General features: G+C 39.5%; 1 protein-coding gene across 1 annotated transcript; it reads left to right on the top strand.

The window, feature by feature from the left end:
• Window positions 1-1,164: 1,164 nt before the first annotated feature.
• ace (angiotensin I converting enzyme (peptidyl-dipeptidase A) 1) lies at window positions 1,165-20,745 on the top strand. The gene is made up of 25 exons (XM_087785087.1): window positions 1,165-1,484; window positions 5,000-5,170; window positions 5,233-5,320; window positions 6,535-6,678; window positions 6,907-7,098; window positions 8,354-8,451; window positions 8,900-9,069; window positions 9,950-10,173; window positions 10,244-10,388; window positions 10,970-11,068; window positions 11,352-11,474; window positions 11,539-11,744; window positions 12,593-12,729; window positions 12,797-12,955; window positions 13,012-13,099; window positions 13,764-13,907; window positions 14,019-14,210; window positions 14,882-14,979; window positions 15,421-15,593; window positions 16,323-16,546; window positions 16,606-16,750; window positions 16,812-16,910; window positions 16,998-17,120; window positions 18,320-18,501; window positions 20,320-20,745. Exons 1-25 carry the CDS (start codon window positions 1,248-1,250, stop codon window positions 20,499-20,501), a joined length of 3,843 nt encoding a protein of 1,280 aa, XP_087641213.1. The 5' UTR covers window positions 1,165-1,247; the 3' UTR covers window positions 20,502-20,745.
• The last annotated feature ends 497 nt before the right edge of the window (window positions 20,746-21,242 follow it).

Here is a 21,242-nt window from a genome sequence, read left to right as displayed (position 1 = left end):
TTATTCAACATTTACGCATATTCTCCTGCGCCTGTTCTGCAGACATATTTTTTTGGCAAGAGGTTCAAATAATATATTTAAATACGTGTTTGTTTTTAAACGGTTTTTCCCTGAAGGCTCATGGTAATTAAATCCTCTTCTCTTCTATCACCAACAAACTTTTACTCTAAACACGTTCTCACGCTCATCTGGAGAGGGTGACAGTGAAGGTATGTTCTTCACTTCTGAAGGTGAATTTCGAGATTGTACGTTGGCTCCAGCTTTGGATAAACGGTTGCTAAGCGACAGACAGCAGGAGGATCCGCAGCCAGATCTTAGCTATACGTCCAGACCCTCGAGAAAGCGTGTTTATAAGCCAAGAGAATGCTTTTAAAGGATTATTTGATACACGAGGCTAATATTTCAAAGCAGCCTCAGACGCCAACATGATGAATGTGATGCTTCTCGTTCGTTATTTATCCTCTCGGAGCCGGAAAATGCCGAGTAAAGACGATAACTTCCGAGCCCCGTTTAATACTATACTTGAAAGCCCACTACTTGTAATATATTTAACTTGGTTTCACTTAAAATACACAAATTAAAATTTATTCTCTGGATTATTTTTTAAAATATATCTCAAACCAGTTTTCCTGGAGCAGCGGGCGTGTATATAAAATCCCGATAAATTGAACGCACCACCAACATCTGTGCACTTGCAGTCGTTGTCGGAAAACAAGAAAAGATAAACCAGTTTGTTTTTTTTGGAATTAAAAAAACGGGAGGTTTAGTTGGACTTTAATCTCTTGTCTACAAATCGATATTTAAACATTGTTGATTCTAAGTTTAGAAGTTTAGCTGGCGAGTGATGCGTTCACATACTGACACATTTGTTGTTCAAACTGAATGTTTTTCAATGGAGGTTTAAGAAGTGATCCCTCTCATCACTCCCTCTCTTCGTGAGGAGCTCCTTATTCTTCTCTGGCTGCTCTTTGGTCAAAGATCTAAACAAAACGTGAGATCTTATCTCCATTTATTGATGCTTGGTTCTGTTTATGACCCGCTGGATAGAGACTCGGGGGGGTTCGCCCAGATCCGTGCTGGTGTGACAGTGGGCTGGCTCTTACTGGCACTTTAAAAAGGAGCTCTCTGTCCTTGCTGTCTATTGCTCCCGCGGTCTCACCGGGGAAACGACAGCGCATTCTTTGAAGAACTTTTTTTAAATTATTATTCTCCATTTCTCACAATCCTCGCGGCGTCACAGAGGAGACATGGGGAGTGCGGTGGACTGGTTTGTGAGGGCGGTTCTGGTGCTGCTGCTGCCTGTTCCAGGACTTTTCCAGACTTTACCTGAACCATGGAAACCAGGTGTTTATCTTGACACAAAGGCTGACATTGAACAATTCTTGGACCAGTACAACAGCACGGCCGAGGAAGTCTTCTTCTACAGTGTCTCTGCCAGCTGGAACTACAACACCAACCTGACGGACTACAACTCCAAGGAGCAGGTATGAGGACTCTAGAACTGCATGATAACTCACGTGGGTTTGCATCCGGATTTAAATCACAGCAACAAAAGATGGTTCACTCAAGAAGGAAGTATTAAAGTGTCAAAAAAGAAAAAAAGAAAGACAGCTTCTGGTTAAAAGCTCTGGGAAAATGTGGCCTGGAGGCCAGATGCAGTCCTTAAACTACATTTGTGTGGCAAAAGATCATGAAGGAATTATTTTATTTTGTAATTATTCATATTACTATAATTAGTCGGCAAATAGGGCTTGAGGGTTTTTGACTTTTAGACTTTTGGTGAATCCAAAAAAGTTAGAGAACAAGTTAAATAAACCAGAGTCTTAGCATATTTATATTGATGCTATTATTTTATTTTATATATTTTTTGGTTCTTACTTGATGAAATATTATGTAAGACGTGTTGTTTCTCCTGCTCAGACGTGTCCAGTCCTTCTATAAGGATAGATCCTCAACATAAACACAATGTAACAGTATCTTTGTTAAACTACTGCTGAGAATTTTAGTGCACAAATGAGAAAATATCTACAGATCATATCAACGAAAAGGAATAAAATCAGGAACTCAGCATGGAAAGTATTACAAGTAGCCGCAAACACAGAAAAGAGAACATGTAATTACAGTATTAGAAGTTATAAATCATGTAACTTTAGAAAGTCTCTTGATGAAAGAAACAAGTAAGAATGGACATAAATATGAGTGGTCCGTCCGTATTTGTTTTTCCTATTATTGCCCTGCCGCAGGAAAATGATGTCATGGACACATGTTTGGCTTAGACAGCTGTCACAACAGGATTCACCACACTGCTCCGGAACCGTCGCCCCGTACCCACCAAATCAGCAGGTGTCAGCAGCTGCGCCCATATCTGCAAGAACGCATTTCTGAAGACCAACTTGTCAGTTTGTGCGGACGTAGATTAATGCTTATATTGCTCCTATAAAGAGGTTTAGGTGTTCAAGATAAGATAAGAAAACTGAGATGATTGATGTCAACAGTCATAAAGAGACTTCATATAAAAGTACAATTGTTGGGAAAGTAAAGACATTTCTTTGGGAAAGTATAAGAAACATAAAAATAGTTAAATAAATCCAACGTCCAAAAATGAGAAGACAACATCATTAGAGTCAAAGTTCATGTAACACACAGGAATATACAATAAATATACACTATTAACCTAACCTACTCTCTTGTGTGATTGTGATTTTTACAACCTTGATTTATCTAATGAATTTTTATTCAACCAACCTTTAGTGTCCAACAGCATGAGTGAATATTGTTGTGTTTTATTGTCTAGAAACAAAACATTTAAATAAAAATTAAACATCAGGTGAATATAAAGTGCTAAAAGTAAGCAAATAGAAAAAAACATTATACTTTTCACCCAATTAAGGGTGTGACTGATCAGTGTTTCCACCCCAATAACACGACACCAACTTATCAACTTGCAAAAAAATTTCATTTTCAAGTTTCATTTGCAAAGCGCTTTCCACAGGACCCATTATGATTATGTAAAATAATTATTTTCATCTAATCACAAGATGAGACCTCCTTAACTGAAATGTACCTTGAACCGTGGAATCTAAACAACATCAGACATCTTATAGGGAGAAGAAAAATGTTTTCGGTTTGCACTTTAATGTTTTTCTTGGCAGAGGTGATGATTATCTCGGCAAGATGGATGGGTGGCACAAAGAAAAATGATTGACAAGGCTGAGGGCACAAAGGTCAAAGATGAGGCTTTTCCCTCCCGCTGCTTGTCATGTTAGTCAAAACACAGATAAGAGGAAACGCACCACCTACTGTCCGGGGGTGCCCTGACAGTCATCTATGGTTCTATTTTCTGTCGGAATCACGCTCTGGTGTCAGCAGTTGCAGTGGTGACACATTTGCTATTCAGCAGCAGCAGATATATTATTAAAGCAATGTTCCACATGAGCCTTGACTCAGCCTGCGCTTCCCGTTCTGCCATTCATCTTCTGACCATGACAGCTCAGGGTGCCACAGAGAAAAGGCTCGAGTGTGTTTTCATCGATGAGAGAAAAGCTTTTTGGACACAATGCATCCTTGAGCCGGGGTTACTCTGTTGGTCTGGCCTCGCTCCGAGGCAGCTGTCAGGGAGCGTATCCAGTCACATATCATGGCATGTTGGCGTTGAAGGGATTGAACAACATGAACCCGCTTGGGCGGATTTCAAAGAGGGTCGAGTCAGTTTATAGCGTAAATAGTTCATAGTTCTAGATATATAGAAGTACGGCGGAATTTCTTTTACCCATTCAAACCGTAGGCTGCAGCAGCAACAGAAGACGGAGACAAAGAACCTTTCGCTGTATTGTTTTTCCTTTTTCCTTGTAAACCCTTGAAAAAATGGTTGTGTAGCCAGTTTAATTTAGATTGTTGCACTCTATTGTTTGTAGTATTAATTAGGGGTGTGTATTAAAAATAACTTTTACAAGAAATTGTACAATACTTATGTTTATCTTATTGTGATACTGTACAAGAACAAGAATATATTTGTAGTGTTCTCGAGTACTTGACTCTGATGTTGCAGAATTTACAGACCACATGACTTTTGATTGAGTCGCAAGTGCTTTCATTCGTTTTTAACCAAAATATGTCCAAACGTCAACTTTAAAACCTGCTGGAGTCGACTGTATCCTCTCGCCCTCAGTCAGCGTAGGGATCTCGCAGGATTTCATTGTTCCTATAGCTGCAGAGAATGTAATGACTGCTGTCATCTATTAGTGGGGAGTTTCATTGCACTGTAACACTGTAATTACATGTTACTTTAACTAAAAATATATATCTTTAGTATACACACTTCATTAAAATATAAACCTTAAATGTACTATGATAAAAATAAATTATGATTTGAAAGAAGGAAAACAGATATAGTCCTATTGAATATAGATACGATATCTATTTATATATTTATATTTGTTGTGTTGTGGGAGGCCTCATTATTTAAGGGGTTTGTTTTTACAGTTGGGAAGTGAAATAAAGAGGATTTATTTAAAACTATTCATGCGTCAATCAATTCATCTAATTTCATCATAATTTAACCTTTCAGTCAATAGTTTTCTTACCACTAAATCCATGTTGGGGGTCGCGGGGGGCCTGGAGCCTATTCCAGATTGTTCAGATGAGAGGCGGGGGACACCCTGGACAGGACTCCATTCAACACAAAGACAAACAACCATTCACACACTTCTATGACTGACTGAAAAAAAGGAAAATCAATTCAATTTCCTTCCTCAATTCACTTGGTTGAGTCAAATAGTTCATAGTCCTCCATTCTCAGAAAAGTGTGTATTCATCTCAGGTTTCTGTAAGCGTGTGTAGATGTTCACTGGAATATAAGCTGCCTATGGCACAAGCAGAGTCTCTTCTGCGGTGACTTCTCTGTAAATGTTTCAGTTCTCTCTGTGGTCTCAGTGATTCATCTTCAGTAACAGTTGACCTGCAGTAACGTCAACAGTAACACCGTATCCGTCACTTCTAGGTCAAGGCGGCGCTGGTGGAGCAGGCCTTCACAGAGGAGTGGGGCAAAAAGGCCAAAAGCGTCTTCACACAACCGACCATCGACTCTCTCACCGATCCAAAAGACAAAACGCTGCTGGCGAAGGTGAAGGTGTTGGGCGCTGCCAACCTGCCAGAAGTGGAGAGAAAGGAGGTTTGTGTGTTGGATCAACCAGCAGCATGGATCCATTCCTCATTTTTGGTTTCATCTTTCAGTACAACACCATACTCAGCACCATGGACAACATATACTCCACTGCCAAAGTGCATCCGCAGCCCAACATCAGCTGGAGCCTGGAGCCGGGTGTGTACCATCAGAAATTCTACTGGGGTTGTCTCAGCGACTGGTGATAAGAACGTAACCAGCAACAATGTGGGGAAGTTTCAAAAGAAAACATGAGCTGCAGTGATCTTGTCGATTCCTGGAAAACTAAGAAGCCGGGAAAAGTGGCTTCTGAGCTCTGTGGGGAGGAAATGTTTTGGAATTTCTCCTTCTCATGTGAAGAGTGAAAAGTTGGTGTTTGAGTGTCAAACTCAATCAAACAAAGGGCGAAAACTTTTCCAGTTTAATGTCGCCATTAAGTCACAGACCAACCTTCACATAAAAATAAATCACATAGAGTTTATTTTTCACTCATGTTCACAGGTTTACAGGTTTATTTTTTTGAGAAAACTTGACTCAGACAGTAGCAATCAATAGAAATGAGTTGGGAGTTTCACACCATTGTTCTATACCAAACATTCCGATCAAATTCCTTAGATTATTTCTGTTTCCTATCTTATCTTAAACATTGATGATGTTATAGGTCTTTCTATCAACATGCACATTAATCTACTCGGAACCGTTTACCTGGTGTTTACATGTTGTTTTGAACATTTTAGTCTAGAATATAATCCCAACAGGTTAGCACAGACTAAGGGAGGTGAAGAAGAGAGTGAAGCAGGGTGGGGACGACTGACAGGAGTGATCTGTGACGGAAGAGAATCTTCCGATTTATAGTTGAATATATATGTATATCTTTCATGTTTTATAGTTAAGGGAGAGTCCAGAAAAGAAGACAGGAAGCAGAGTTAGAGACGAAGATGCTCCAGTTTTCATTGTTAGATAATTAAAGTGATTCTACGTTCTCTTCTTATTGCTAATACTAACACAAGACTGTCTTCGTCTCTCCAAACCTGCCGAGGTGGAAACCAGGAAACACAAAATCTCTAATACTTTGATCCTCTATTAAATCCTACTGAATCCTACTGAATCATACTGAATCATACTTCATACTGAAGTGTTTACTGTTCTAAATGCATGTATTTACTAGTTAGTACAAACGGGTTTTCTAAGTAGACAAAATCACTTCCAAGTAAAAGCAAACGTCATTTTGGCCAGCGTTACATTCTGTTCCTCAAATGACAGAATCAGAAAGTCAAATTTCCTTTTGTGGTCTTCGAAAAGTTGTGTGGCGCTCTCCGCTCTGTGCTTGTGTGGGTCTAAGATGTTTATTGAATCTTGTTTTTCTGGCTCAGAGCTGACCGACATCATGGCTAATTCGCGGAGCTACAAGCGGCTTCTGTATGCGTGGGAGGGCTGGCACAATGCGTCAGGTGTGCCCCTCAGGGAGCACTACCCCAGGTTTGTGCAACTCAGCAACACCGCCTCCCAAGCTGATGGTAAGTACTTCTTAAACTGCTTAGTAATTACTGGATTATGGTCACATCACTCATTAATCCAGGCTTGAGAATCACTGAAGGATTCAGTTTGAACACTCACCGTTATTACGGGAGTTTACTTTGTATTCCTTAGCACTTCAAAAGACTGTTGACATTTGGTTATGTCTGAATTTAGTTCCCAGACAAGCGAGTACTTTGGTGAAAGACACAATCTTCTGGTATCCACAGGATTCGCCGACACAGGGGCAGACTGGCGTTCGTGGTACGAGACGGAGAACTTTGAAGACGTCATAGAAAAACTTTACAAGCAAGTGGAGCCCCTCTATCAGCACCTACACGCCTTTGTCCGACGCAAGCTCTACAACCAGTACGGCTCTAAATACATCAACCTCAAGGGGCCAATCCCAGCTCACCTGCTAGGTACAGTCACTTTCTGTTGATGATCATCTGTAAGGCCTACACTTGTAGTCACGACTGAGACCAAGACTCTAGACCCTAGAGCCTACACCCTGCACCCTAAATCCTAGCCCTATACCCTAAACCTGATTACACTCCGAAGACTCCAGATTGGGTTAAAAGGGTGCTCTTGTATGGATAAAAAATAATCACCGCACCAGCCCTATGAGGAACGGTTTAGAGACCCCTGCCCTAGACCCGTGCACCCCAGATCCTAGATCCTAGATCCTAGACCATAGACTAAGACTTGAGCAAAGCTCAAGTCCGAGTGCAAGTCCGAGTGCAAGTCCCAGACCAAGACCAAGACCAAGACCAAGACCAAGACCAAGACCAAGACCAAGACCAAGACCAAGACCAAGACCAAGACCAAGTCCAAGTCCAAGACCAAGACCAAGACCAAGACCAAGACCAAGACCAAGACCAAGACCAAGACCAAGACCAAGACCAAGACCAAGACCAAAGTGCAAGTCCAAGAGCAAGTTCGAGAGCAAGTCCGAGAGCAAGTCCGAGAGCAAGTCCGAGAGCAAGTCCGAGAGCAAGTCCGAGAGCAAGTCCGAGAGCAAGTCCGAGAGCAAGAGCAAGACAGAGTCCGAGTCCGAGTCCGAGTCAGAGACAGAGACAGAGACAGAGACAGAGACAGAGACAGAGACAGAGACAGAGACAGAGACAGAGACAGAGACAGAGACAGAGACAGAGACCATCTCAAAGCCAAGAGAGAGACTAGGCCCAGGACTAGGAAAAGGATCAGGACTGTGTCCAAGAAAAACTTTGTCATTCTATCTGAGTCCAGAAAGGGACCAAAACAAAATGAAAAATTATAGACATATATATACACAGCCAAGTAAGAGAACATGTCATTTGTATCATTAAAGTAGGAGACAAATAATTTCCGTACATACTGCTGTAAGACAACTATTATGGTCTAAGATGGAAAAAAAACCCCAAGTAAGGGTCTAAACATAAACACGACTAAGAAGTTACTAACAGGCATGAATTAAACCACATGGGATGCAGATTAGGGTCTAGACCTGACAATGAGCCAGGGCATGCTGGTTCACATCACAGTTCAAAGTCATGCTGAAGTAGCTGTTGGGTCACTGAACATGTTTATCTCATTTCTCAGGACTCACATGCCTCACCCAGGCGACGCCTACAGTAGCTGTTTGTCCTTCAACGTGTACTAATTACTTCTTAAGTACATTTTCTTCCTCATCCTCAGGAAACATGTGGGCACAGACCTGGAACAACATCTACAGCACGATGATCCCATTTCCTGAAAATCCCAACCTCGACGTGACGGACCAGATGGTCAAGAAAGTAAGTGAAGTAAAGTGAAGACACAAAGGAAAAAGACAGTCCACGGTTAATCATCGCTGAATTTGTCAGAACTTGCCCGGATTAATCTGTCCATGATAAAATGTTTACTGTTAATGTGTTAAACTGGTTTTAGATTCGTCAGCAGTATTTTTCTGAAGAACTTAATGACTAATGTGATGTGGGAACGATTGTGGAATTAGATACTGAGTTAGTCAAGACCAAGACAGAGACAAACACAAAGTAAAAAAAAGGACAAAGACAGTCTGAGTCAAGACCATGACAAAAGAAAGCAGCAGTGACCAAGACTGACTCCAAGACCAAGTCACAAAACCTAGACCTAGACCTAGAAAAGTACAAAGACAAAGAAGAAACTACAACTATAGACTGACTATTGACCATCACGCTGTGTTTCCAGTGTGATCAAACTAATAAAGTTTGTTGTCTGCAGGGCTACAATGCTACCCACATGTTCCGTGTGTCAGAAGAGTTCTTCACCTCTCTGGGCTTGGAGGGAATGCCTCAGGAGTTCTGGGATGAGTCCATGCTGGAGAAACCTGAAGGTCGGGAGGTGGTGTGTCACGCGTCGGCCTGGGACTTTTACAACCGGAAAGATTTCAGGTAGTTAAAATGCAAACTCTTTTAAACACTGGAAAATATAGACTCAGCTGTTATGAGATATAAAGCAGTTGTGCAATCTTGAAGGCCAGTCGTTAACCGTGATAACAGGTCTTGTGCAACATTTAATGACCTTTCATCATTCTCTCTTAATATTACTTTAGTGTGTCTATTTGCATTCCATTTCACCTAAATGATTAAAGCTTGATATATTTATCTTAAAGATCATTCTTACACATACGAATAATTCATGCTGCCTAGTCATTTATATTTATACTGTGTATATAAACTGTATAAGATAAAGACAAACTTAGTAAAGACCAAGACCAATTAAGTAAGTAAGTACACGCACAAGTCAAAGTGCAATTCCGAGTGCAAGTCCAAGACCAAGACCAAGACCAAGACCAAGACCAAGACCAAGACCAAGACCAAGACCAAGACCAAGACCAAGACCAAGACCAAGACCAAGACCAAGACCAAGACCAAGACCAAGACCAAGATCAAAATCAAGACCAAGACCAAGACCGAGTGCAAGTCCGAGTGCAAGTCCGAGTGCAAGTCCGAGACCGAGACCGAGACCAAGACCAAGACCAAGACCAAGACCAAGACAAAGTGCACGTCTGAGTGAAAATCCGAGACCAAGACCAAGACCAAGACCAAGACCAAGACCAAGACCAAGACCAAGACCAAGACCAAGACCAAGACCAAAATCAAAATTCCGACTTGGATTCGGACAAACATAGTCAAGTGAGAAATCAAGACCAATGTCAAATCCAAGTCCAGGACATAGACCATTATAGAGATGAGTCAAAACCAATATATTTTTTAGATAAACATAAAAAAATGGATGAGTACATATATCAGTTCTTTATTCTGTCCCTAGAATCAAACAGTGCACCACCGTGACTATGGAGCAACTCTTCACGGTCCATCATGAAATGGGACACATCCAGTATTACCTGCAGTACATGAACCTGCCTGTAGGTTTCCGCCGTGGCGCCAATCCTGGTTTCCACGAGGCCATCGGCGATGTTCTGTCTCTCTCCGTGTCCACCCCGAAACATCTGCACACCATCGGATTATTGGACTCTGTCACCTCCAACAACGGTGAAGAAAAATGAGATCAACTTTCAAATTCAATTATCCCCAGACCTGTTCTAAATGTGTTTTATTTCAGAATCTGACATTAACTACCTGCTCAAGATGGCTCTGGAGAAAATTGCCTTCTTACCGTTCGGATACTTGATCGACCAGTGGAGGTGGGGGGTGTTCAGCGGGAAGACGCCCACTGAACGCTACAACGCTGAGTGGTGGCACCTCAGGTGAGTTGCTCTTGATTTGAGAAACTAATCTGCGGTCAGTTGTATGACCACTTGGTTTATAACATTGCTCTCTACTGCCCTTCTTTTTTGGTTGTTAAAAATATATGTTAAATGTTAAAGCAGCAATACATAAGATTGGCTTCCCCCGGTGGCAACACAGTGTACCTGCAATGTTGTGAAGCCTCTGTTGCATCGTTGCCATGTAAAGCATGTACATTACTTTCTGTTTATATCTTCCTGGTCTTCATAAAAACTCTGTCCCTGACCCACTTGTTGGTCACATGACTCTTTGAGTGGGTCGTCCATATAAAAAAATCGTATGTTTTGCTGCTGTAATACATCAAGTCTGCTAAACACAAGAGGTTCCTGATCAAATTAGAGAATAATAAACAGAAACACGAGGAGCCTGATAAGATTACTCGCTATATGCAGCTTCTTTACTTGTGGTTTAAAATAAAATAAAGAATAAATTGGTTTAAAAAGAATTTGTAATATGTGAAGTTTTACTAAGGAAACAAATGTTTTATTAGATGTTCAACTTTCAAACATAAACGTGACAAACATCTTGTGTTTGCTTCAAGGACAAAATATCAGGGGATCTGTCCGCCCACCCGACGATCCGAGGAGCATTTTGATGCCGGAGCTAAATACCACATTCCTGGGAACACGCCGTACATCAGGTAACAGTGGGTCGTCGTGATGGTGATAACATTTACACACACAAGTGTTGATGTCAGCTACACAATCTAAACGAACTCCCGTGGGTTCAAGACAATATGCCTTGTGAAGTGAATAATTCCGTCTGTAGGGAATTCTTTTCTCAAACAATACAAGTCACAGAAAGTTTGTTGTATGGCCTGAAAAGCTTTGAGTCGACAAGGGAGCGACGATTCTATTCCTGCACTTCACACGAACAATGACAGTTTACAGATTCTTAACATGAACTTTGGGTTTTCCGTGCAGGTATTTCGTCAGCTTCATCCTCCAGTTCCAGTTCCATGAGAAACTATGTACGGCAGCCAAACACACCGGCCCACTGCACACCTGCGACATCTACCGCTCTGCAGAAGCAGGAGCCATTTTAAAGTACGTCACCAGATGTTGCCTGATTCTTTTAGATGCTTTCACTCATCTTTCTTCATTTTTGTAGGAAGGTTCTTCAGGCAGGATCTTCCAAACCATGGCCAGAAGTGCTCGCCGACGCTTTGGGCACCAACAAAATGGACGCCAGTTCACTGATGAACTACTTTGACCCCATTATTAAGTGGCTGGAGAAGCAAAATGAGAACGAGACCCTAGGATGGCCAGACTTTAACTGGGTTCCACCCATTCCTGAGGGCTACCCAGAAGACATCGGTAAGTCTGAAGCCGGTTCTGCCTTTGTTAGAATCCTTTAAAGGGATAGTTCTCCCAAAATTCTAATTTTACTTCTCACTTTGATGAGGGCTTTATAATTTTCAGATTATTCTGTGACTTTTTGGAGTTAGAGGAAAATATGTACTGTATGTTCACTTTTTCTAAAAACAAATCAAACCAAAAAAACGTGCAAAGTATACACTGAGACACTGGTAACTTCCGCTAAAAACAAGCTTAAAATACAGACTAATTCACTTTTTTTCGAACACTTTATCTTGTTGCTCTTAAATTAAAAGGGACATTACAGATGAGCAGTATGGGTGTATATGGATGTTTTAAAGTGTGTTTCTTTCTGGGTGAACTCAACTGAGCCCCGGTCCGACTGTTATATGGACATTTATTTCTGGCTGTAACTCCAAAAATAGATGGCTTAATCTAAACATTCTACTAACCCTTAGTTTCGACATAGATCTCAGATCTCAAGTGGAATTAAATAAAGAAAAAAATGATTAAAGAAAAAAGCGACGACATACAATCATGTTATTCAGATATTGATATGCAAATTAAACTTACGTCACATTTGCTCCTCCCTCCCTCCTCTGCAAACTCTAAAATAGACACGAGGTTAGCATGTTGATGCTAAGCAGGTGTCAGGGAACATTCTGAATAAAAATGATTTTCGCTAAAAAAGCAGCTTGCCCACAACGTTTTGAAGAACATCTACCCCACATTTGATGTATAAAGAACTGAAGCTGTAGTTTATTCTCTTTATCCATCCGTCTGTAAAAAATAAAAGTCGGGTAACTGTACCTTTAAGATGGGATTAAGATGGTTTATGGTCAACGCAGATAAGAATACGGACGAACAGCATGCAAAGACTTTCCTGAGCGAGTACAACACAACAGCGGAGAAGGTATGGAACGCCTACACCGAGGCCTCCTGGACGTACAACACCGACATCACTGAACCAAACAGGAAGGAAATGGTAAAAAAAAAGTCCTCCGACAAATGTGCAGCGTCAACATTAGGCTTGACCTACGATCGGTCCACAGCTCAACAAGAGCCTGGAGATGTCGGCACATACTCTGGAGTACGGGCAGAAGGCGCGAGGCTACGACACCAGCGACTTCCAGGACGACGATATCAAGCGGATCGTGAAGAAGCTCAGCGACATCGAGAGCGCTGCTCTGCCCAAGAATGAGCTGGAAGAGGTGAGGAGGAAGTGACTCATCTGGCTTGAAGCGAGTGTTGACTGTGTGCGTTTCAGTTCAACAACATCCTGTCCGACATGGAGACCAAGTACAGCGTGGCCAAGGTTTGCAGGGACAACGGCCAGTGTCATCCACTCGATCCTGGTAGGGATTCTTCCTCCTAGTTTTACACATACATTAGCTCACCTGGATCCACCTTTTATTCTTCAAGAAAATATATTCAGACAGAATATTGAATATTTTATCAACTGAATAAGCAGTAATTTAACATTCATCACTGTTGTCTAAATCATTTTAAGGACTGTTTTGTTGTGAGTTCAGGGTAGAAAATGAGAGAAAGAGCAATTGAAGTTTTTTTAAAAAAAAGAAGCAAAAACACAAGGGATACCACAAACACATTTATTTTCAGGTCACCTTGACCCTGAGATAACACTAAGGGTTAACATTTTTGAATAGCCGTCCTTGTTAAACTCATATAAATTAATAATTCAATGTATTTTTATCTTGTTCGATACATCAGTCTCAATATATTTGTACGTTTAAACGATCAAACGATCAAGCTAATGCAAATGTAATGTCATCTTTTAACTGTAATTAAAGAATTATGAAATGTAATCAAACAATTTCCCTCGATAGCCAATACATTTCAACTGTAATATAGTGAAATATTTCAATTTCTTGCTTTTCGCAAACTTTCAAACTAGATAGAAAAGGATTGAAGAGAGTAAAATGTGAAAAAATCTGCCCACAAAACGTGACATTTCGCCTGATAATATGTCTTCTGACATAAACGATGTATCCTGATCAGACCTTCAGAAGATCATGGCGGAGTCCAGGGATTACGATGAGCTGCTCTTTGCCTGGAAGGGATGGAGAGATGCTGCTGGGAAAGTCCTTCGCGGGGATTATGAGCGATACGTGCAACTGGCCAATAAAGCAGCTACACTCAACGGTAAGAGTCAAAGAAACTTAACGTGCTGTTAGTCATTCACGAGCGTTTGATTCAGACCAAGATATTTAATACTTAAATCATGTTCTTTATAAAATGTCATTTCTCCTGCAGGTCACAGTGACAACGGAGCGTTCTGGCGTTCCCTCTATGAATCTCCCACCTTCGAGGAAGACCTGGAGAGTCTGTGGAAGGAGCTGGAGCCACTCTACCTGAACGTGCACGCCTACGTGCGCAGGTCTCTGCACAAGAAGTACGGCTCCGACTACATCAACCTGAAAGGACCCATTCCTGCTCACCTGCTCGGTACGTCCACTTAGAAAACACTTTTGAAGATTAAAATTGTTTTTGGTGCGAGTCAGAGCCCAAAAAAGAAAGACGTCTTCTGATTGGCTGCCCTGTATGTCAATCAATCGATGACAATTATAGTCTGATTTTTTCCTCTATACTCACTACTCACATTACCATTGATGGACACATTGAAACCTGATCAAAACCTCAAACCTGATCTAGATCGTATCGATGGTTTCGAGTGATGAAATGAATCAAAATAAGTCTTAATTTTGGAGAGAAAAAAAGTGTTAATGACATAAAAGAGCAAAATCCATTGCCAGTTTTGTAAACTAAACATTGGACTGTATTTGTCGTTTGGCTACATGAAAAATGAATCAAAATAAAACAAGTGACTAGTACATAAAAGTTGTTGTATACAAATTTAATCAATTACATTAAAAATAATGAGTGAAGAAAATCAAATTATTGTATAACAGAAGTGAAAGATCAAATTATTTTTTTAAATATACAATATACATACAATTAAATTAAAAGATGAAACAGAAAATAAATTATAATAAAAGAAAGGCTAAATGTTATATATATATACAGTATATATAAATTATGAATTAAAACTGTCCCAAAATGTTTCTATATAATCAGTTTATTGGTTCAATTGTTATATTCCAATTTTTGATTTGTAGGTAACATGTGGGCACAGACGTGGTCCGGCATCATGGACCTGGTAATGCCATACCCAGGTGCCACGCAGGTGGATGCCACGCCCGCCATGGTGGCAAAAGTGAGTGATCGAAAATATCGAAACACTTTAATATCATTACATTTTCACTGTTGAAAACACACATATTATTACTACTATTGCCACTGTATCAAATTACATTGTCTGGCCTTTCAAAGTACATTTATTTTTCTCTATCATAGTCATGTTTCTGGTCAATCAATCAATATAAACAGTGTTTATTCGTTTTTTTGTCGCAATTAAGCATAGGTAGCAGCCATTACATTATACGCAGCTAAAAGAACATTGCAATCCTGCGAGATACTGGTGATGACAGAACAATAAAGTGAACCATTAAGGAGTGTGCGTGGCTCATTTACTGAGCAGTATTCTTTTAAAGTAGCTGTAGAAGACGCACATAGAGTATTAAAAAGTTTTTCATTTCCTGATTCTATGTCACTACGCGTCGTTAACGTTCATCCTCTTGTCGCTGCCTCCTCTCAGGGCTGGAACGCCACCACCATGTTTCAGGAATCCGACAGATTCTTTGTCTCCCTGGGCCTCCTGCCGATGCCAAAGGAGTTCTGGGACAAGTCCATGATAGAAAAACCCTCGGACGGTCGCGAGGTGGTTTGTCACGCGTCTGCCTGGGACTTTTACAACCGCAAGGACTTTAGGTAAAAGTCTTCTCACTCTAATGAACAGTATATTTATCTCTTTTTTTTTTTTTTTTTTACAATTTATTTAGGCTATAAAGTAAATAATTAATTTAAGATTTATTCAATATTATTTTAACACATTTTTAAGTATAGTATAATGTAAATGTTACTTTATAGTAATGTTATTATGGCTGGTGATATACATATATTTTTTCATTTTTTTCATGTAACACAAGGAAACCACCACATATGACTTGAGAAAGTGAAAAATCTAATACATTTTTTTAAAGAAAAGGAACACAAAATAAAATATTTTATTTATTGAATTAAATAAGTGACTTTTGCAATCTTGAATTTAAAAAACGTAATTTATATATTAATAATTATTCTTATGTTTTATTTTCATTAATCATTTGATTTCATTCAATATGACACTTTTTGAATTAATAACATTTTATAATAACAATGACAAATAATTACATACATAATAAAATGAAAGAAAAAATACATTTTATTAAATAACTATAACTACACAATATTAAAAAATAACTATTGTTTAATTTTTAAAATAGTACAAATAAGTACATTATAAACACAAAGGAATGATAGAAATAATCTGCAGACTCATGATTAAACGATGATAAACTAAGTGATAAATGACTCATATTTGAGATGGAAACAAACAGATTTCAACATGAACATCGTGGCCTGATCATGAAACAACTACGTCATGTGATCCCGTCTCAGGATCAAGCAGTGCACGGTGATCACAATGGACGACCTCATCACCGTGCATCACGAGATGGGTCACGTGCAGTACTTCCTGCAGTACAAAGACCAGCCGGTGAGCTTCCGTAACGGCGCCAACCCGGGTTTCCACGAGGCCATCGGTGACGTGCTGGCGCTGTCCGTGGCCACGCCCAAGCACCTGCAGAGCATCGGCCTCCTGGACAAGGTGGAGAACAACCCAGGTGAGCGACAGGTGACGCTGCTCCACGGGTTGCCAGGTTCTCATGAGAGGGTTTTGCAGAGAGCGACATCAACTTCCTGATGAGCATGGCGCTGGACAAGATCGCCTTCCTGCCCTTCGGCTACCTGATGGACCAGTGGAGGTGGAAAGTGTTTGACGGGCGGATCCCGGCCACCGAGTACAACAAGGAATGGTGGAATCTCAGGTGAGGCGGCGTCAGCTAATCCAGGTCGACCAGCTATGATCTACAACATCTTCTGATCCAGGATGAAGTACCAGGGTCTGTGTCCGCCCGTGGCCCGGACCGAGGAAGACTTTGACCCCGGGGCGAAGTTCCACATCCCTGCGAACGTGCCGTACGTCAGGTGTGTGGATGCGGTTCATTAGATAAAGACAGACACAAGTCATGTGTCGGCGAATAAAGCAGATTATTTCCTCTTATCTACCGTCAGGTACTTCGTCAGCTTCATCATCCAGTTCCAGTTCCACCAGGCTCTGTGCAACGCCGCCAAACAGACAGGGCCTCTGCACACCTGCGACATCTACCAGTCCAAGGAGGCGGGGAAACTGATGGGGTCAGTAACCACCATAAACCTGGTCCAGGCGGCCATCTTGAAATGAACCAGAACCATCTATTTTATCATAATGATAATAATTATTTGTTGCACGCATATAATCAGAACAAGCTTTAAAATATATACTTCTAAAACACTATTTAAAAAAAATACAGATATACTTTTTTTTTTTTTTCAATTAACATCCTGCATCAATAAAACCATATTTCTAAAAAAGACCTTTAAAATATAATGTTAATGTCAATGTTCTGTCTATTTTATTATAAAGATAATTATTGTTTTAATGAACACGCTGCATGAGTATAACCAGAACCAGGTTTAGAGGTATATTTCTAAAAAACTTATTAATGTTTTTAACCCTTGTGTGGTCAAGGTAAGGGCAGAGAAGACACAAGGGATACCACAAACACATTTGTTTTCCGGCGTCCTGGTCAACTTGTTAAATTTTTATTTTTTATTTTACCTTTGTCGTTATTATTATTATTTGTAATTAACATGCTGCATGAATAAAGACCAAAATACTTCGAAAAAACATATTATTTAATGTATTTTTATTAATTGTATTGTTATTTTAATTAACATGCTTCATGAATCAAACCAAATCACACTTTCTAAAATAGACTTCTTAAACACTTTTCTTTTAAAGATTCTAATTATACATAAATTATTATTATTGTTGTTCTATGTAAAATAATGCAAAAATGAAATAATTGCTGTTTTTAATAGTATAACAAGTGTTTCATTAATATAATTAATTTGAATACTGTTTTATTTTACTGCATTTATTTTTATTTTTAAAAATACATATTAGATTATTATTGGCATTTGTCTTTATACCTTTACCTCTACTCTAAAATGATTGATTTTTAAAATAATGTATACTATCATCAAAACTCAACGTTACAAATGTGTCAAAAAGCCGAGGAGAATGTTAAATTGATACAAATCTATAGACAAATATTTGAGATTGAAAATCTTTGTTTGTAATCTTTCATTTTGATCTATCTCTTCGTGAAAAACTATTTTTGACTAATTGTCAGGTTTTCTGTTAAGTTTTGAGCCTCATTTAATTACCAGCTTCAGTATAAGTCACAGACTGAACTAAATGCTCCACCGGTGTTTATTTGCTGATGTCAGTATCATTAGGTCGATAAAGAGTGTATCTGGTGTCATCGCTCCGACTCTCTGTCTCTCCACAGTGACGTCATGAAGCTGGGCTTCAGTAAACCGTGGCCCGAGGCCATGACCATGATCACGGGCGAGCCCAAGATGAGCGCCAAACCTCTCATGGAGTACTTCAAACCTCTCATCCAGTGGCTGGAGAACGAGAACAAAAAGAATGATGAAACCCTGGGCTGGCCGGAGTATAACTGGACGCCCGGTAAGTGTGACCACTAAACACACAAACACATGCTGGCGCGTTAAGAGGACTTGAACAGCCTCAAAGAATGGGTGGCTTTAAATCAAGTGTGGGGGGCCCTAGAGAGAAGCATTCGTCCCGCTTCATTTGTGTCCCTGATGAGATTGTGCAGAGGAGCTGCGTCCAGCATTGACGGAGAGACGGCAAGAGCCGCCGTCGGACAGATGGAGGGTGAAATTCAGACTCTCACAAAGTGTGTGGAAAGAATTTCAATTAGTGCCAAGAAAGTAACTCTTAAGGAGGCCGGGGGGGCAGGAGAGCCAAGGATCTCTTAAAGGGAGAGCACTTAGATTTAAGTTCCACTTGAGACAAATAACGTTCTTACCAAAACACAATCACTAGTCATTTAACTACATAATCACATTATATCATTGAATAAAACATAAGCTGCTCAGAGATGATGTCACTCTTTAACCTGGAGAACATTGAGCTCATTTTCTCTTTTTGATCATTGCCTTTGATACAAATACTTCTGAAATACAATACAAATACAATCATAACTTTTAAAAACACATATGATCTAAACAGGTTATTAATCAATAAATACATACAAATAATACTTTTATTTTCAATTTTCAAAAACCAAGTCACACAAACAACAAACGCTCATCACATATCACACATGCAACAAAATAGTATGATGTCTGTGTCATCAGAATATACAGTAGAATATTTTAATACAAGCAGTTCTTTATACTTAAAAATTCAACAAAACTTGAATGAAAAATGTAAAAGTTTCAGCATTTTAAATATTAAATTTAAGCGTACATTGAAGTGGAAAACCCGGTTTTACAAGTTGTCAAAAATAGTTTTCGGTCTGTGGATAAAATGTCTATTTAGCAAACTGTCTTTAACAGGAAGAATTTGTCTGATCAACTATCTGAACTTTTATTCATTCTAAAATCTGGCATCTTCATATTTTCATGAATAAACCATTCAGTGTTGTTACACTCCCCAGGTTATGTGCATTTGATATCATTTAGAAAAGATTAAAAAAAATGTTTTATTAACATTTATTTGAAGTCATTCCATTGAATGAAGAAGACATTCCTATAGATCTTGTGGGAGGAGCTTATGTTCCATGGTGACGTCAGCAGACGAAAAGGTCAACTTGTCCACATGAGCTAACATCACAGAGAAGGAGGTCAACTCCGTTGCTTCCTTCTAAATAACAGGTCATGTCCTTAACCTTGACATGAACATGGTCTCATGGCACGAGCTCACGTGAAACCCACATTTGACTGTTGAGAAGAGCCATCGAGCAAAAAGAACGAATAAGAAGAAGCCTGAAAAGCTAAAAAAAATACCCTCAAAACTATGAAAAAAACAGATTTAAAGAAATTACTTATTAAGAATAATAGCAGCTGAGAGAGACTTATTAAGAATATTAACAAGTAAATGAAAGAATTACATTAGACATTTATTTTTAATATTATAACCAGTGTTTTAAAAAGGATTCCGGCCATATATTATTTAATTGAATTATTCTCAATATACATTAATAACTTAGCTGTGAAGATTCTGTTTCAAAGTGGTGGATATATTAGCAAAGAAAGATCATTTCAAAATTATTTACTAAGAGTTATTTTAAACATTTGTATTTATTTATTATTAGGAAAAGAAAATAAAGTGGGTTTAATTCTTGAAAAAAATACAATTTAAAGAAACAAACTAATAACTATTGATAGCTTCACAGAAAGTGAAAGGTGAGTCCTGAAGCAATAACTAGAACAGACTTGATAGGACCGTAAACGACTCACACTGGTTTGGGTCTCCCAGCAGGTGGTAAGAGCACGGTGGACTTCCTGGGCCTGGATGTGGACAGCACCTCTGCTATGGCGGGTCAGTGGGTCCTGCTGGTGATCGGCGTGGCCCTCCTGATCACCTGCATCGCTCTGGTCTCCGTGTACGTGAAGTCCAGGCGGTGTCAAAGGTCGTATTCCACGATGGAGCTGAAGTGAGGACGCCGGCGCCGCCAGTCTTCCACTCGTTCTGCTCATGTTGTACATTTGTTGTAAACATTTCAAGGTCTTTTGTTTTTTGTATTTGCAAATGATGATGTTAGATTTTTGTAATTTATTTGAGTTATTGTCAATGTTGAGGGAGGAAACATTTGTAAAATCTGAAACTGTATTTGCTTTTTGAATATTTGATTGTTTTACTCCTCGGATGTACATTTCTTGAATAAAAATGTGTTTTTCTGAATTCATTCTTTTTGTTCTGTAGCCATTAACATTTGTCATCAGAGGTTAATTCTGATAATAAATCAACTCATTTGAAGAATCCACTGTTGTGTAATGAAAATCAAGCTCAACCGGAAGGTTTAATGACCTGAGATCAAGACAATAATTACATTTTGTTTTGAGTTTTTTCAAAAACCAGAAGATAATGTACTCTTGAACATACTGCAGTATTGCATGCCAAGGTTCTGATGAAGCACTTCTAAACAACAAGTATCTGGATAAGAAAAAGATCTACTCTTGAACTGACCCTTTTTTAACTTCTGTTACATCCTGAATAAGTTTCATCCTTCATAAAAATGCTAATGTCAGGTTCACTTCCAGCTTGAGTGTGTTTGTTTACTCAGGGTACTGCAGTTTCCTCTGGCAGACCAAAAAACAAACATACAAAGTTTGCATGAATACTCTAACTAAACTGTTCCTAGGTGGGCCTGAATGGTTCTGTTTCTGTGTGCTGGCAGG

The sequence above is a fragment of the Callionymus lyra genome, chromosome 2 (assembly GCF_982586985.1).
Source record: "Callionymus lyra chromosome 2, fCalLyr1.hap1.1, whole genome shotgun sequence".
In the NCBI taxonomy this organism is placed as follows: domain Eukaryota; kingdom Metazoa; phylum Chordata; class Actinopteri; order Syngnathiformes; family Callionymidae; genus Callionymus; species Callionymus lyra.
This window is presented reverse-complemented; position numbering and strand designations above follow the sequence as displayed.